The sequence below is a fragment of the Trichosurus vulpecula genome, chromosome 3, assembly GCF_011100635.1.
Source record: "Trichosurus vulpecula isolate mTriVul1 chromosome 3, mTriVul1.pri, whole genome shotgun sequence".
In the NCBI taxonomy this organism is placed as follows: Eukaryota; Metazoa; Chordata; class Mammalia; order Diprotodontia; family Phalangeridae; genus Trichosurus; species Trichosurus vulpecula.
The window spans coordinates 396764646-396783058 of NC_050575.1; the positions used below are offsets into that span (position 1 = coordinate 396764646).

General features: G+C 42.9%; 1 protein-coding gene across 1 annotated transcript in view; it reads left to right on the forward strand.

The window, feature by feature from the left end:
- The window catches only part of CFDP1 (craniofacial development protein 1), a 154611-nt gene that overhangs the window by 115938 nt on the left and 20260 nt on the right, over positions 1-18413 (forward strand). Inside the window, exon 6 of the mRNA XM_036748422.1 lies at positions 16754-16912. Within this exon, the coding sequence (XP_036604317.1) occupies positions 16754-16912 (159 nt within the window). The remainder of the gene's footprint in view (positions 1-16753; positions 16913-18413) is intronic.

Sequence of the window (18413 nt, forward strand, 5' to 3'; positions counted from 1 at the left end):
CAAAGATTAATGTCCCTAGAAAAACAAGCAAAGGGCCAAGATGAATGGAATAACACATAAATTAGACAGCATGGCATAGGGAAGAAAGGAGGAAATGAGCCTTCATAAAGCGCCTACTGTGTGCCAGACGCTGGGCTAAGCATTTGACTTTATTACCCCAACAACCCTGGGAGACGTGTTATTATCCTCATTTTACAGGTGAGGAAACTGAAGCAAACAGAGGTGAAATGACATACCCAGGGTCACACGACTAATACGCTTCTGAGGTCACATTGGAACTGAGGTCTTCCTGCCTTCAGGCCCAGCACTCTGAGCACCAGAGCGCCCCCTAGCTGCCTCCACAGTGGATTGAGTACTAGATTTGGAGTTGAGAGGGGTCTTGGTTCTTTCTCATTTGGCATCCAGTACTCACTAAGCATATGGTCATTAGTAAATTATTTCTAAACCTTAGTTTCTTCTTTAAAATGGAAATAATATCTTTAGTCCTAACTCACAGGGATGTTGTGAGGATCAGTTGAGATAGATGTATGTAAAGCGCTTTGCAGATTTTTTAGAATTGTCAATGTCAGCCATTATTATAAACCACTAGTAGGTTAATTAATCTTAATAAAGACAAAACTTCAATTTTTCCATTCATCCTAAACATCATGCTTTCAAGCTGAGAGTTTCAAGAGAGAAGAAAAATAAGGTTCCAACCTAGTAATGGTGGCTATTTTCCTACGTATACAGAAAACAAGTTAAGAATGTTTATTTCCTGTCAGAATAAATATTAGAAGTTATGTGGAAGATGAAGCAAATCTGAAGTTACCGTCTAGCCCCAAATTTCCTATTCAGACGAAAATCATTAATTCAGGTTGAGAAGCCACTGGTTGTCCAGTGGTCTTAATTATAATATTTTTCTTGCATTTTTTCAGCAAAAGAGGTTAGAAATTAATCTGCAACTGCATATAATGGTTCATCACATTTTAAATTTAAATTCGGATTTTCATTGTCATAACTCTTTCAGAGGAAATAATCCCTTGGAGTGGCAGTCTAGATTTCATTCTTGCTCAGGTGCTCATTTTCTCTTTCATTTGGAATCTAGCTGGAATGATAGCAGTATTTCATCCCATAGCTTTGTTCCATCTGGGCCAGGGTGGTGATGAAACTGGCAAAAGTGCCTGTCTTGGAGTCACAGATTTGACTGTCACACTGGCAGGAGCATTATGAAGCTAAATGATATGGTAGTGGCCTTCCCTTCCTTCCTCCCCACCCCTTCTCCAAGGGGTCCCCACAAAGCACATTAAACTCTCACTTCCTTTTCTGGTTGATTTTGAGGCAGTGATGAACAGGTGAAAGGCCTAGGTCCTCTTTCCCAAGCTAATTGACCTTCCCCCACTCCCTGAACAAGAATGGAGACAAATGTGTGTGCCTGTTATTTTTTCTCATACAAATTGCCAGTTTTTAAGGAAAAACTGAATAATCCATTCCTCACATCTTTTAGTGGTCTTGCTTGTAGTTTTTATTTCGGCAAGGCACTCCAAGACACAACAGGGCCCGCCAGCTTCATTTCATCACTTTCATCTGTTGGCCAATGATTGCTAAAGCAGCTTTTTCATTATCCAGAAATTTACTTCGCCTTCCAAAGTTCCATTCACCCATCCCTAATTCCAGTGGAGGAAACCATCTGAATGATGGAGGAAACTTTGAACCAACCAGGTTCTACTCTACTCTTTTGTCCTCTTATGGAGCACCATCTCTTCCCAGAACCATGTGTCCTATTTGTGTTTTCTAAAACGAGGCTTTTCTCAAGGTGAGAGAAGGCCTTGGTCACCATCCTTCATTTGTTGGAAAGATAACTGGTACTGGAACCTTGAATAAGCACTACTTCTCCTACCTGGGCCCGCAGCCAGATTACCTGCATTGTGTGAAAATCCCTCTCTTTGTGGTGGTTGGGGGAAGGAGAGTCTAATTCTGAGGCACACACAGACTCTCATTCTTTTTCTGCTTAGGGACAAGGAGTGGGAGGGCTTTTTGGTGGTCTGTGATGCAACAGGCAAAAATTGTCCATTTAAATTGAAGAGAAACTCTGTGGTGGCTGCACAGATTGCCCTGTTGTGGTTAGCTTCTATGAAAGACATTTCCTGGAGTAAAAAGAAGTCTTCTGCTTTCTGTACCAGGCTGTGTAAGAACAAATATTTCTGTTTGTTGAAGTCCTCTCCACAACTCTGACAAAATGATTGTTTCTTTTGTCCTTTTTGTGCTATGAATTCCCTTCTGACTGCCCCCACCCCCAGACCTGAGTTATGGGGACACTATTTGGAAAGGAAATTCCTGCTGCTGGTTTACTCTGTTGGGGAGAAGCGAGCTATGTCTGAGTCTTGTTACGTTACTCCTTGCTGTTGGCAGAGTTGGAGCTGTTGAGAGGCCAAGGGCCCAGCTGCCCTGGCTGCATAGCAAATCACTGATAGCACGGATGCCAGCCCAAATGGGACTTAGTGTCAGAGGTCCAGCAAGGGCTACAAGTGCTGGAAAATGACTTCACTGCCACTTCAGCTCCATCTGATATAGGGAATGAGAAGCACATTCCGCCTTAGAAACCAGAGACTGCAGTAAAAGTGAGGAGATGGTGTAGTCAGCTTTGCAGAATGAATGCTAGTGCTCTTTCTGTGGTGACAAAGAACTGGAAACAGACAGGGTGCCCACCCATTCGGGAATAGCTGAACAAGTGATGAAATACTACCATGCTGTAAAAATGATGCATGGCAGGGTTTTCAAGAAACCTGGGAAGACTTATTTGAACTGATGCAAAGTACAATATTATAAACAATTTCAAATGATTTAGGAACTCTGATTAACACAGTGACTGACCTCAATTCCAAGGGACTCATGATAAAACTTACTATCCACTTCCAGACAGAGAGCTAATGAATGGACTCAAACTATAGATTGAAGCATACTTTCTTTTCTCTCTCTTTTTTTTTTTTTTTTTTGGCACAAGGTCGGGGGGAGAATGTGTCTAATGTGGGAATTTGTTTTGCTTGACTATATGTGATTTTTCTTGCCATCTCAATGGGTGTAACAGGGGAAGGTGGGAGGGAGAGCATTCATAATGGAAAATAAAATAAAAATTTAAAAAAGGAATACTAGTCAGTTCCAGTAGATCTTGTTGAGGGGAGTTTGCTTATTCCTTTCAACAAAGGAGATCATACATACTTAGAACAAGCAGATAAGCATTTATTAAGCACTCACACTAGCACCATGCTAGTCACTAGGGATACAGATATGAGCTAGTGATACTGTTCCTATCCTTAAGGAACTTATATTCTAATGGGGAAGACTGCCCATGAAGACGTATGGCATAAGCCCACCATGCCGAGGAGATGGCCAGAGACCTGGCTTCATGCAGGGTGACCCTGTGTCCAAGCTAAGGGACCAAGGGCAGGGAGTGCAGAGTTCTGTTGGGAGGGAAGTGAGAGAGCAGGAGGTATGGTGAAGATGTGGCCCAAAGGAGGCCTGTTCTCTTGTAAGAGCAGAAGACCTAGAGGCAGGGAGAGGGAGATGGAGACAATGGAGATGGAGACTGGGGAGCAGCCACACTCTGTTTTAAATCAAGGTTCCCTGCTGGGACAAAGCAGAATAGTATTTTTGAGGTGACTGGAAACCCCTCTGTACTGTCTGAGACAGACCCTCAGGTATTTTACGTTTGCTTTATTTTTATATTCTCTGACTTTTCAGTGAGATGATAGAGTTTCATCCTGGAGTCAAAGAGAGCCGGAGAACAGGAGGTTAAAGAAAATATGCCAGCTCCTTAATCCACATTTAGCCAGATGGACTGGAAAAGCTTTCAGGAGGCGAGTTGATTTTCTCTGCTACATTCATTGCTTCCCAAGTTAGTTTCCAGTTGAAAGATTTTGCTCATGCTCAGGATTATAGCTGGTGCAGGGGGTTTCCTCTAGGCAGAATTTAATTCGATATAGTTGTACATTTTTCTTTGTAAGTGGCGTGCTAACATTTGCAGGCTTTTTAGTAGACAGTGCAGTGCATACACACAGTTTCTCCTGTCAAGGAAGTCCTTGGGTTGTTGGGTCCTAGTCCCTTCTCATTGGCTCTTGGCTGCTGCTCTAACCACTCTCTGGGATCTTGGGGAATACCAGATGGGACCAGTGGTAGAAAAGGGTAATAAACAGAGTCCTCTTGTGAGCTCCTTACTCATGTGCTTTGCATGAGAAAAATGCCATTGTGGGCTGTGTTAGAAGCTGTATTTAATAATTCTCTTAACATTTTGTCTTAGAAATGTAAATGTCTTGTTTTGTAGGGTAATCAATTATTTCCTTCAGCTGAATCTGATCACATTGATTTCCCAAACGAAATTGACCACACAGGGGAAGGCATCTTTTTTTTTCTTTCCTTTTCTTTTTTTTTTTTTTTTTTTTTTGAGACATAACCACTGTTCCTGTTAAATAATTTCTGCTTAGGAGGTCCACACTTGCTTAATACTTTAGCAGGAAAAACCAACCTTTGCATTCTTGCAGAGGGGGGAATACAGTGAAGAAAGAAACCAGAGCAAGGGCAGACCATGATGTGATATTTTCCCTTTCCCAGGCTATGTCAAAGCCAGATTGAGTGGGATGAGGGCAGAGAATGGATCATGAACAAGTTTCATTTCCTGCAGGCCTATTGGGTGGGAAACATTTTTCATTATTGGTGACTTAATTTGACACAGATGCCAGGCATCTCCTTGGACCTTTCATGAATACATGCGTTGCTAAGCTTGATTTTGGAGCTGTGCAAAGGATGTGTATTTCAGAGATATTCCACGTGATATACACCTCAAAGCCTAGGTTCCCATGACATTAGCTTTTCTCTTTTCATTGTTCATTAGGCTTTGGAGGTTTGGAGCTAGACCTCCTACTTGAGGACCTTCCAGGCATTTGTACTATGGCATTTGTACTAACTCATTTCCACTAACTCATTTCCCCCAGCCAGGTCAGACTGTCCTTGATAAGTAACAGATGGACACAACAGAGGCAACAAATTAGTGAAGAGAATTTCTTTTGGTGGTATATGATGGAGGAAAAAGAATTCTCTTTCAAAACCATTTAAAAATATTCATTGTAATACTCAAATACTCCCGTAGATATGTGACTTCATCCCTTGGGGACCATAACGCATCCCTTGGCTTTGCCATGTGACCAGCTTATTTTTTCCCTATCATTCATTTCTCTAATGGCATCTTTTATCCCTGTTTTTCATAGGTCCTCATTGATTATAGGGTGTATCCTGTTGACACCCATCATCCGCTTCTGCCTTGCCCTCTGGATGATATTCATTTTTAATTCTTTAGATACTATTTTGTCCCTATCTCACAGCCACAATAACCCATATCCATTGTAGCCACCTATAATTTTCAAATCCTTGAACTCTGATTCTCATGTTCTTCCAGAATGACCTAATTGGTGCTCAAGTTTCCGTGCTTAGGGTCAAAATGCTATGTTATGGGTAATCGATAAGTTGTTCAATCCTGATTTTCACATCCACAAATACTGAGGATTATTATATCATTATATCTAGGTGCAGGTGGACTTTCCCTCCAAATTAGCCGTCCAGAAGCTGACATATAAGGCACCCTTGTTGATTTCTAGAAAACACTTTTGCTCTGAAATCATTTGCTTTTATCCCCATTTTATTGATGAATGATAAAAGATAGACTAGGCAGAGATGTTTAATGACTGCCAAAGGAGCAATAATTTGTCTTGTTGACATTAAATGCGATTAATTCGTCCCCCTTTCTTGCTATTCAAGTAGACAAGGCATATAATTCCAAAGAGCTCACTGATTAAATTTTAATGCCCTTTGTTTGCTGTCATTTAGTGCATGCTCAGTGACTCTGAACCTTTACTTGACTTTTCTTCCAGAAATTTATTTTAAGAAAATCAAAATTCAGATATCAGATACAGAAGGGGAAAAGACGGTCCTAATGGGGTCTTACTTTCTGTGGAACTGAGACATGTTTCATCAGATCACATCCCTTAGGAACAGAACTTTCTCGTGGCCTGAAGCATGCTTGTTGGTACCTCCCCAATTGATAATAGCTCCATTGCTCATCTTCCTGAAGAATTTCTCAATCCGTTTTATATATGAGTGCAAGCATTTCTGAAGCCTTGTGTGCATTTCCTCCAGTATGTGCTTAATCATTGCTGAAGGATTCAATATGGGGTATGCTAGAGGCCTTCTCCTCAGGGCTCTAGAGCCAGAAGGCCCTCCGAGTAATTGAGTAATTTAGTCTAACCCAACATTTTACCGATGAGGAAACCAAGCTTTAGAGCTTGTCAGGCAGCTTGCCTGAGGTCATACATGCAGTAAATGGCTAAGCAGGGATCTGCATTCAGGTCTCCAGACTCCAAACTCAGAGCACTTTCCCACGGTCTCCCTGTCTTCTCTGGAAACGGTGGTCAGCATGGCCCATCATTGTCTCCATGAGGTCTGAGTCCGCCAGATTCTTAGATGGTGCTTTTTGATGGCTTTGGGTCTGACTAGGACGGCTTTGTTACGTTCAGCACTTGCAACCCTGGAGCAAGAGACTGGCCTGGCTATTCCTCATGAGTAACTTCCTGTCTTTTGTGTCTGTGCCTTCCTACAGGCTGATCCCTCCTCTCCTGCCCCACCCCCCAGGCCCATGTCCTCTTACCTGGAATTTACCCTCTCTTTGCCATATCTCCTAGAATCTCTGGCTTCTGAGGAGCTCAGCCGCAGCACCCTGCCATACACAGGGCCTTTCCTCATGCTTTCAGCTGCTAGCACACACCCAGATCCCCTTTTATTTACTTCCCATCTCTGTGTACCTGTCTCATTTTGTCCTTTGGATCTCCAAAGCCTAGCGCTGGGCCTGGTACATAAAGGCTTATTGATTGACTAATTGATGAAATCTATGAACCTGGAAATACGTAATGATGCAGAGTGAAGGAAGCATCCTAGGATAATGGTACATACAAAAACTAAATAATGGTATTTTTTTAAATGGGATTACTAAATTACTAGATAAGGAAGAAGCTGTGGATATGGTTGACCTAGATTTTAGAGAAGTTTTTGACAAAATATTTACTATTCTTCTGGTGAAGGAGATGGCGAGATAGGGATCAGGATGATCATCCCATCAGATGGATTCAGAATAAGACTCAAAGAGCAGCTGTCCAGGGCTGGAGGTCAGTGTGGTAGAAGGTCTCTCAGCTCTGGGACTTGGGGGCACCGTCTGTGCTTGGCCTGGTGCCATTTAACACTTATCTCTTCACTGACCTGCACCAAGGTATAGTTGGCCTATTCTTCACATGTGCACATGACACCAAGCTGGATGGAGTCACTAACACAATGGGTGACAGAGTCAGGATCTGAAAGGATCTTGGCAGGCTGGAGCACTGGGATGCATCCAGTAAGAAGCAGCTCAGTAGGGGTAAATGTAAAGTGTGCTCTTGGGCACAAGAGAATCAACTTCACAAGCATTAGATGGGGTGGGAGGAGCATGGTTAGATAGCAGTTGTTTCTGCAAGAGACCTGGGGGTCTGAGTGCCTTGCAAACTGGACAGTTGTCCGCAGTGAGGCGTGGCAGCCCAAAGAGCTGATGTGACCTTGGGCTGCATTCAGAGGGCCACAGCTTCCAGGAATGCAGAGATGACTGTCCTCCTGCCTCTGGCTTCCTCAGGCCTTCCCAGATACCCCCATTTATAACCAGGAAAAACAACCAGACAAAACCAGCTGACACAGCTGCTGTCTTACAGCGTGTGCAGTATTCTGAACCCACACTTCCTTGTCTCTAAAAAGGAATACTTTGGAACCAAAATGGTTGTCCTCTTTAGTCTGAGTTCAGAAGCCTTTGGGTGTGATTTTCATTATAGGATCACAGAATCTGAAGTTGGAAGGAACCTTAGTGGCCATTTCGTCCAGGCCCATCTGCTTCAACACAACCAACAAGGGGTCATCTGGCCCCCTGCTGGTTAACAAAGGAGGGGACCCCACCACCCCTCAAGACACCCTGCTTTGCTTTTGGACAGCCTTCATCATTAGAAAACCTAATTTTAACTCTCTGCAACTTCTACCCATTAGCCTCCTTTGGCCCTCAGGGAGCCAACAGAAGAAATCTGATCCCTCCTCCACATGCTATTCTGTCTCTCAGGCCCCAGGCCCCTGAGGCTTCTCTTCTCTAGGAGAAACATTCCCAGTTCCTTCAACTGATCCTCAAATGTCCCGGTTGCCTTCCTCTGGACACTCTAGCTTATCCATGACCTTCTTCAAGTCTGATGCCAGGAACTGAACTCAGTGCTCCAGATGAGGTGAAACCAGAGGCAGGAGGACAGTCATCTCTGCATTCCTGGAAGCTTGGCTCTCTGAATGCAGCCCAAGGTCACATCAGCTCTTTGGGCTGCTACGCCTCACTGCGGACAACTGTCCAGTTTGCAAGGCACTCAGACCCCCAGGTCTCTTGCAGAAACAACTGCTATCTAACCATGCTCCTCCCACCCCATCTAATGCTTGTGAAGTTGATTCTCTTGTGCCCAAGAGCACACTTTACATTTACCCCTACTGAGCTGCTTCTTACTGGATGCATCCCAGTGCTCCAGCCTGCCAAGATCCTTTCAGATCCTGACTCTGTCACCCATTGTGTTAGTGACTCCATCCAGCTTGGTGTCATGTGCACATGTGAAGAATAGGCCAACTATACCTTGGTGCAGGTCAGTGAAGAGATAAGTGTTAAATGGTACCAGGCCAAGCACAGACGGTGCCCCCAAGTCCCAGAGCTGAGAGACCTTCTACCACACTGACCTCCAGCCCTGGACAGCTGCTCTTTGAGCCTTATTCTGAATCCATCTGATGGGATCATCATCCTGATCCCTATCTCGCTATCTCCTTCACCAGAAGAATAGTAAATATTTTGTCAAAAACTTCTCTAAAATCTAGGTCAACTATATCCACAGTATTTCCCCCATCTACCTAGTTTAATAATCCTGTCAAAAAAGGTAATGAGGGGAATCTGGCATGAGCTCTTCTTGGTGAAAGCTGCTGGCTTTCTGTCATAACTGCTTCCTTTGCTCAATGTTCATCATTCTAGAGTTTAGTAATAATCAAAGTCAAACTCGCAGGACACTGGTGGCACTCTTCTCCTCTATTTAAAAATTGGCCCATTTGCCCTTCTCCGATCTTGTGGGGGACCTCTCCCTTTTTTGTCACCTTTCAAATATCACAGTGACTGTAATCATATCTGCCAGTTCTTTCAGGAACGGAGGATGTCATCACCTGGACCAAGTGACTTGAATTCATTAAGAGCAACTGGATGCTTTTCTTCCCTTACTTATCTTGGGTGTCAACTCCTTGTTAGTCATTTTTGTCCTGTTGCTTTAGGGTGCAAAGGTCATTCTGCTGTGCAGAGAAAACAGAAGCAGCCTAAGAATTGGGCAGCTCTGCCTTCTCTCTATTGTTAGTAATCTTCTCATGCACCTCAAGCAAAGGCCTGCCTCCTTCTTCAGTCCTCCTTTTTCTCCCAGTAGAACTACTTTTTAACTTTTTGTTGTTCTTGGCTTTCCCTTGCCAGTGTCAGCTCATTCTGACACTCTTTTTATAGAAGTGTAACACAGTCATTCTGTTACCTGGCCTGGCTTCCTTTGTACATTTTTTGTTTTGTTTTATTTTGTTTTTTAATCTAGATTGGTGGGTGAGTTTCCTATGCATCTACATTGTTCTCTTCACAAAAATCCCATTTTTCCTCATCATTAGAATTGTTTGCCATTGTATCTTTGGAATTACATTCTTGAGAATTTCCTATTACTCCTGGGATGCCTTTCACCAGGCAGAGACTGTCAGACCTTTGTATTTGTATAATAGCACCTGGCACATAAAAGACACTTAAAAACATTCTTGTGGATTGGTTAATTGATTAATTGGCAATCTACTCCCTCTAGTCTTTGGGCCTTTAATGGATCACCATAAGGACTTTCTCAAATGGGAAGTGGGACAGATGCTTTGGCTTGGGTTTTATTCTTTGTTCTCACAGATACATACACTATACAGAGAAACATCTTGTGAGAATAGTACTGACTAGCCCATAATGCTCACTCTCAGGGAGTGTTCTGTGAATGTGGTGCTACAAAAAGGAACAACTCTGCCACACAAACATGACAAATACTAAGGTGACTGCATTGCTTTGCCGAAGGACTTTTGTTCTAAATATATGCATTTTGATGGTCACAGGAGTTATGTGACCGCAGACCTGATTCAGCCTGTGATTCTTGGGACTGCTTCTGGGCCTTTCGCTTGTGGCCATCTTCATACTGGCTGCCTCTTCTAGTAGCAGTGAGTTTGCCCCAAACCTCTACGCATACTAGCACCCACTACAGACCTGCTTCCTTCAAACTTGGTTCAGCCCATGATGGCCAGGACGGCTTCCAGACCTTGTCTCAACACAGGTGCCTTTCCACCCTCCCTCCCAGCTCCCCCATCAGAGTGTAAGCTTCTTGAGATGAGGGATAATCATACTTTCTGCTTATATTTGTAGACTTAGCATAGTGCCTGACACATCGTAAGTGCTCAATAAATTCTTTATCTATCAATAGATCCATTTATTGATCTATCTGATGCCAAGTGCTTGAGGAAGACACAATATGATTAAGTGCTGAGTACAATGTCTCGTGATCTAGCCTAGATGTCCATCCATGACTACCCTTGTCGTCCTGCTCTTAGAAGTAATCCTTGAGTATTCTTTGTCTGTATGCATAGCCTTTTTTGTCAGGAAAACCCCACCTCAGTGGGCCAAGCCTACTGTCACTGTCTACTGTAGAATCTTCGGCCTGGAAGGGATCCTCAAAGGTCATCTCCTTTCCCTCATGGCATCAGGCAGGCCTGGGGATGTGGTATTGTATAGGGAAAAGAACACACTAGACAGGGAGTCATGAAGACTGGGCTATAGCTTTGGCTCTGCTGTTAACTAGCCTTGTGAATTTGGACAAGTCACTTAGCCTCTGGTCAGTGGTCTTCTCATCCTTCTAGCTAGCTCCATATGTCTAGGATCTAAAACAGGTCTCCTTTCATTTTAAAAAGGATTAGGAAAAGGAAATTCCATAACCTTTGTCAGCAACTGTTTTCAGTATCCTTATAGTGCATTGCTGTTGTAGCGTAGGTCAGTCATGTTCAGCTCTACATATCCCCATGGACCTTTTTTCATGGGATTTTCTTGGCCAAGATACTCTAATGTTTGCCATTTCCTTCTCCAGTTTTTCCCCATTTTACAAATGAGGAGCTGAGGCAAATAGAGATTAAATGACTTGGCTAACTAGTAATTGTCAGAGGCCGGATTTGCATTCAGGTCTTCCTGACTCCAGGCCCAATGCTCTATCTGCTCTGCCACCCAGCTGCCCCTTATCGTTCCAATAAAGTTACTGTTTTTTAGCACCTGACGTCATTACTGTTTTCCTTGGTCTTTTGTCCCTTATAGTATAGAAGGTAGGAGCCAGAACATCTCTAAGGACCATGGAGCAATACAAAGCTGTTTCAGAAAATAACTGTGTTGGAATGTAGGGTCTATGGTAATGCTGCGTATCAGTAGACAGTAAAGTAAACAAACGGAAAAATTCCCTTACAGTCAACAACTGTTAATTTTTTTTGGTTTGTTTTTAGTTATAATGGCATTTATTTAAAATAAATCTGTTGCTACAAATCTTTTTCCTTGCCTACAGTACTTAAAAAGAAACAGACCAGACTAGTAAAATAGCAAGCTTTGCTCTAATCAAATAAGGGACACTACCACCTTGTTCTTAATTCCTAGGTCTTTTAGGACTGTTGTGTGGTTTTTGTTTGTTTGGTGGTTTGGGAGCTTATGTTTGTTTTATTCTAGTGGTTGGCATTCCTAAGGAAGACTAAAGAAGGCCAGACAGAGGTTGGGGACTGTGAGTGTGGAACGTTGCACACACTGTCAGACTCTAAGTTCTTTGTTAAAAGGAATCACTTGATAAATAGGTACAGTGGAAGAGGGAAGAGTATTCTTGAAAATCAATGTGACGTACCTACAAAAAACTATCAAGAAAGATGAAAGAAAAAAAAAGTTTGTTGGTGACTTTGGAGAGAACAATTTCAGTCAAGTGGTGGGAATGGAAGCCAGATTGTAAGGAGCTGAGAAGTGAGTCAGGTGTGAGAAAGTGAGAGGAACAAGTATAGATAACTTTTTCTTTTCTTTTTAAAAACTTTATTATTTAGCATTAATTTTTTTTAATTTTGAGCTCCAAATTCTCTCCTTCCCTCCAGTCCCTCCCCCACCCATTGAGAAGGCAGACAATATATCAGTTATACATGTGAAATCATGCAAAACATTTCTATATTAAACATGTTGCCAAAAAAGCAAGAAAAATTAAAAAGTGAAAAATTATACTGCAGTTTGTACTAAGTTCATCAGTTCTCTCTCTGAAGATGGATGGTATTTTTCATCATGAGTCCTTTGGGATTGTCTTGGATCATTGTACTAGTCAAAGTAGCTAAGTCTTTCACAGTTGATCATCATTACAGTATTGCTTAAACAGCTTTTTCTAGTAGTTTCACTTTGAAAAAAAGGAAAATAGATCATAATAACTCAAAGGGATGAAAGGGTCAGGTGAAGATTTTTTTTAAGGACGAGGGAGATCTGGGCATATTTATTGGCATCAGGGAAAGGACCAGTGGATAAGAAGAGATTGAAATTTAATGACTGAGAAGGTTGATTGAAGGGACAGACTCCTAGGAGAGGTAGGAGGAGATGAGCTCAAAAGCAGTTCTAGAGCACAAGAAGAGGGGTGGCCTCAGCAGGGAGAAGGGCCACCGCATCCTTGGAGACTGAAGAAAAGGAGGAGAGGGCAGGGAATGATGCTGAGGTCATTCAAAGTGTAGGATTGAGAAGAGGAAGGAGCTCCCAGTGGATAGAATCCATTTTTTCCAAGACAGTCACTGAATAAAAGTTAGCAGTCTTGTTGGTGGGATGCCATGGCACTACGCGGGTTCCTACTAACAGAAACTCGGAGTCTGAGACCTCATTCCTTCCTCAGAGTTTTAATGTACTGTTCACAGCTACCATTTGTATCTCCTGTTAAGGGATGGCATTGGGAGCAGAGAGTTTACCATCTGTGTTAAAACATTGATTATTTATTCCCTTCCACTCACTCACAATTATTGAATAAATGAGATCCTTTTCCTGAGTGATTCTTTCTTTAGGCAGGTTGCCTCAGAGTGGTATGCTTAAGTGGGAAATATATGTCGTGGGAAATATGTTTAAAGGATACCCTTTAAATGACTGTGTCATCACGTGTGATAGAGTAGATTAGACATATGTCTCTGTCACAGCCAATCTTCTTACTAGACTGAAGCAGCCAGAACATAACATACGTAAAAATGGATTCTACATCCCCCTGAAAACTTAAGGTGGGAAATTATATGAGCTGAAGCTAGGAATCATATACCTGGAACCCAACATCTGGGGCTCATCTTTAAGAAAGAATCCGAGTGCCCCAAAACCTTCAAACCTAGGATCTCAAGGGCCCAGAGTACCATGTTCTAAGAGGAGGGTGCTAATCTCTTTGTCACAATCGAAAGTCTCCTGGCTGGTCTTATAAATATGTCATCTTCCTTGATTTAGCTGCAAATAAATGGCAGATTATTTTTCTTGGGAGACTCACAAATTAAGGAAGCATAAACCATGTTAATGACCAAGCAAAAACAGATCTGGAAGCCTTCCCAAAATGTACACACAGGTGAAGTTTGTGGAGTGAAGGAGGATTTTTTTTTCCCCGTTCTTGGGAGCCTTCTCTCTGCTCTGTAGCAAAATCATTTTCTCCTGGGCTTTTCAAAGTGATTTGTTGAAAAAACATTTCCTTAGCAGGTATAATAATAGCATAAGGATTTTGGAAGAACCACAGGCTGTATGTGGACATGACTGAGTAGAGTGGCCATGTTGAAATCTGAATGAATTGGTAGACCCTTTCAGGATGAGAGGGAGTTTGCAGAAAGGGCAAAATCCCCAAATTCTGGTATATCTAATTAGCAATGAGTTCAAGTCCCATAGTTATCTGCTGTGTGCAGGATCCATAGTAAGCACTGTTGTGGAGAAGGCAAAGGAGAACTCCTGGCCATCCATTTGGGGAGGGGAGATCTAGAGGGAAAGATGGAACTGGAAAACCTAAAGCAGCCTCTTACTCCACAGTAAGCAGACTCTCATACATACTGCCTTTTAGACATTTCAGACAACCATCTCCTTTATTTCTGTTGAGGGCACCACCTTCTTCTAGGCCATTAGCCCCTGCTCCTCTCTTTTCCATCCCACATGTTCATTCAGTTCTTAGATCTGGCCATTTCTGCCTCCACAACATTTGAAAGCCAACGCCTTCTCTCTATTCACAGTGTCCGCCTTAGTTCAGGTCCTTGTCAACTCTCACTTCGACCATTACCCTTGCCCCAAGTCTTCCCCTTCTCCATTCCATTCTTCACACAGCTGCCAAAGAGGTTTTTCTGAAAGACTAGGTCTAATCACTGCACTCTTTACTCAGTAAACTCACGTAATTCCCTGTTTCCTCTAGGCTAAAATATAAAGTCCTACTTTTGGCATTTAAAGCTCTTCACAACCTAGCTCCTTCCTTTTACTTTCCTCCTGTCAGTCATGCACTCCGCGGTCCATCCAAACTGGCCTCTCCTGTCTTTCTGACACATGGCACCCCATCTCTCCTCTGTGCTTGACTTTGCCCTGACCCTGCTTCATGCCTGGTAGGCACTCCTCCTGACCTCCACCTCATAGACTCCCTTCCTTCAAGATGCAGCTAAAGCACGCATTCTGCATGAGACCTTTTCTAATTTTCCATACCCCTTCCCCAGTTGCTGTCCCCACTATCTCCCTCTCTAACTGCCTCCTATTTATTTAGTATGCACTTATATATGTACATGCACTCACTTTCTTTCCCAGGAGAATATAAGCTGCATGAAATCATCGTTACTTTGTTCGTTTCTGTATCCCCAGCACTTAGCCCAGGGTTTGGCATAGAGGCAATGTTTAAAAAATGCTTTCTGATTGAGGCATCATGGCCTCATGGATAGAGCTAGCTTTGGAGTTGGAGACCCCTGTGTTCAAGCCCTGCCTGTGAGATATAATGACTGTGGTACCATGAGCTAATCTAGGGACTTAACCTCTGAGTTCAGCAGGCAGCGCTCAGATATTACTTACAGGGGATCTGCATCATGGGGCTTGGGGGAGGAGGGCGCTGTTTATAGACTAGAAGTTCCAGACACTGATGAAATCACAAATCGGGAGCAAAAGTCCGGGGGACCAGTGGTCAGCAGAATATTACATATAAGATGCCCCCCTTCCAATTCTTTAAGGCACAAGGAAGAGAGGAAGGGAGGGAGGGGGGAGGAAATAAGCATTTTTAAGCACTTACTATGGATCAGGCACTGTACTAAGTATCTCATTTGATCCTCATTAACAACCCTGGGAGGGGGGTGCCATTATCATTCCCATTTTACAGTTGAGGAAACTGAAGCGGTTAAATGACTTTCCCAAGGTCACTCAGCTCAGAAGCTGCCTTTGAAGTGATACTGTTATAGTAAAACTTTAAAGCGAGACTGATAAAGATGTAGTAAAATTGGGTTTTGTTTTTCTTTTTCCCCCCAGTTAAAGATGGAAGGAAAAGAAAATAGATTTGGAAAAACAAAATTTAATTTTAGAAAATATATAGTATGGAAGAGGGGGCTAAGGCAGTTATGGTAAGTCCAGTTGGAGGGCCATGAGGAAAAAACGTGTAACAGAAAAGATGGGGGTAGGGGTTAGAAGTAGAGGGGAGGCAGCCGCAGGAATGGGCAGAGCTCCATCTATTCCAGTTTCCAGATCTAAATAGGGTACAGATGAAAAGAGTGGCCAGGATGGAACATTAGGATTAAGTGGAAAGGGACTCTTGTAAGCATGGGGCCAAAACTTTATCAAAAGCCCTTGGAGATCTTTCCCTGCCCTTTACATTTTTTTTCTTGGTTCTTCCTATGAAGCACTTACATAGAACAACTTTTGCCTTTCTCTTGTTCTTGAATTCTGGGTACACGTCGTTTTAAGCTTATGCAGAACAAAAATGACTCATATGCTGATATTGCAAAGCCAAGGACTGTACAGAATTTCTCCCATTTTTACCATCTAATTGCATTATAGGTTTTTTTCCTTGCTTCAGCTATACATGACTAGAAAACATCCTGCCTGCCAATACTCAAATGAAAGCATTTGGTGTTTCTCCTACAGCAAATGATAGCATCATCAGCATGTAGAACAGAAGCTGAGCATTCCCTGCTTTCAGAATTAGGAATATCTTTCACCTAAAGGGAAAACTCAAGGGGAAAATTATTTTAGGAACCTTTGTAAAATAATTGCAGCTATTCCTTAATGTTGCGATCTGGCATTGTTTGTATCTAACAGTATCCCCTGCGACCCTCAGTCCTCACTAATAGCTACAACTGATACAAGCTCTGACCTGATGCTACAAAGAACATTCCAGCAAGTTGCTTTTAAGAAAAAGTGATTTCCTTTCCCCAGCTTGTTAGAGTTAGTCACGGCTATAAAAAAAGAAAACCTTGTTAGAACTCTAGATTGCTTTTAGTCTCTTCTTCCCTAGGAGAGAAAGTGAATGTGGTTCCCATCATCTCTGTCCATGATCAAATATCTGTACAAGTGTTTGAATTGAGTTGACAAGGAGACTCCACTTCTTCACTGGGACCTTCTTTGTGTTGGCTCTTTCTTTAGGCTGAAAAGACCAAGTGGCATGAGCAGCCTTTTGGGGAAAATCGGAGCCAAGAAACAGAAGATGAGCACCCTAGAGAAATCCAAACTGGACTGGGAGAGCTTCAAGGAGGAGGAGGGCATTGGTGAAGAGCTGGCTATCCATAATCGAGGAAAAGAGGGGTAAGATACCTTTCAGACTGCCAAGGAACTGCCAGACTTGGCTCAGAGGGTGATAAGAAAAATGAGGGATTGCTTTTTGTTTCTTAATGAAGCCCTGGGCCAGATTCCCTTGGAAGAATAAGTTCACCCTGGCTATTTTAAAAGGTTGTTGGGAGCAGGGGGTGGAGATGGGGAGGAGACACACAAACTCTCTTCAGGTACTAGAGTGCCATTTGTTTTGCTCAGGCTATAATTACAGACCCAGTAAAATAAATAGCATCTCCTAAAGAGCATAATTTACTCTCTGGCAGAATCTGGTCCCCTAGTATCTGCTGTTCTGGCAAAAACAGAGGAAAGATTTTTCTAAAAAATATTTCAATTTACTATTTATTTTTAGCATTCTTTTATTCTTAAGTTTTGAGTTCCCAATTCTCTCCTTACCTTCCTCTCCTTCCCCCACCCATTGAGAAGGCAAGCCATATGACGTCATTTATATACGTGAAATCACACAAACCGTATTTCCATAATAACCATAGCTTTTTTCCGAAAGTGAGAAAGTCCTACTTCAGTTTGCACTCAGAGTTTGTCAGTTCTCTCCCTGGAGACGGATAGCGTTTTTTCCATCATGAGTCCTTTGGAATCATCACGCCTCATTGTCTTGATCGGAGTAGCCGAGTCTTTCACAGCTGATCATCATTACAACATTGCTGTTACTGTGCGCGGCGATCTCTCGATTCTTCTCACTTCACTCTGCATCCGTTCATAGAGGTCCTGCCATGTTTGCTGAAGCCATCCCCGTCATTTCTTACAGCACGGTCATGCACCACAGCTTGTTCAGCCATTCACCAGTTGAGGAGTATCCCTTCAGTTTCCAGTTCTTTGCCGCCACAAAGAGCTGCTCTAAATATTTTTGTATGTGCAGGTCCTTTTCCTTTTTTGGGATGCAGATCTAGTGGTGGTATTGCTAGGTCAGCGGTTATGCGCAGCTTTGTTGCTCTTTGGGCATAGTTCCCAATTGTTCTCCAGAATGGTTGGATCAGTTAACTGCTCCAACAGTGTACCTGTTTTTCCCTCATCCCTTCCAGCATTTGTCATTTCTGACATGTATGATAGAGTACCTTAGAGTTGCTTTAATTTGCATCTCTCTAATCATCACGGGAGAGCAGCTTCCATCTCCAATTCATGATGAGGCTGGAAGCCAGATGGCAGAGGGTCTAGAAGAGAGTGAGAGGAGAGGAAAGGGAGGCAATGAGTATAGATGACTTTATCAAGGATTGTAGCTAAGACAGAGCAGAGGGAGGTAAGAGGATGATTAGTGGAAATGGTAAGATCGAGTGAGGGTTTTTTCAAGGTCATGGAAGCTCTGGATGTGTTTGTAGGCAGGGGGAGGGAACCAGTAGGCAGACGGAAGATTAAAAAGAAGGGATGACAGGTCAGTCTGCTGGAAGAGACCAGAGGGGATGAGATGAAGGGCTGGCACAAAGGGCCCAGAATGAAGAAGGAGGTGGTGAAGGATGCTGCC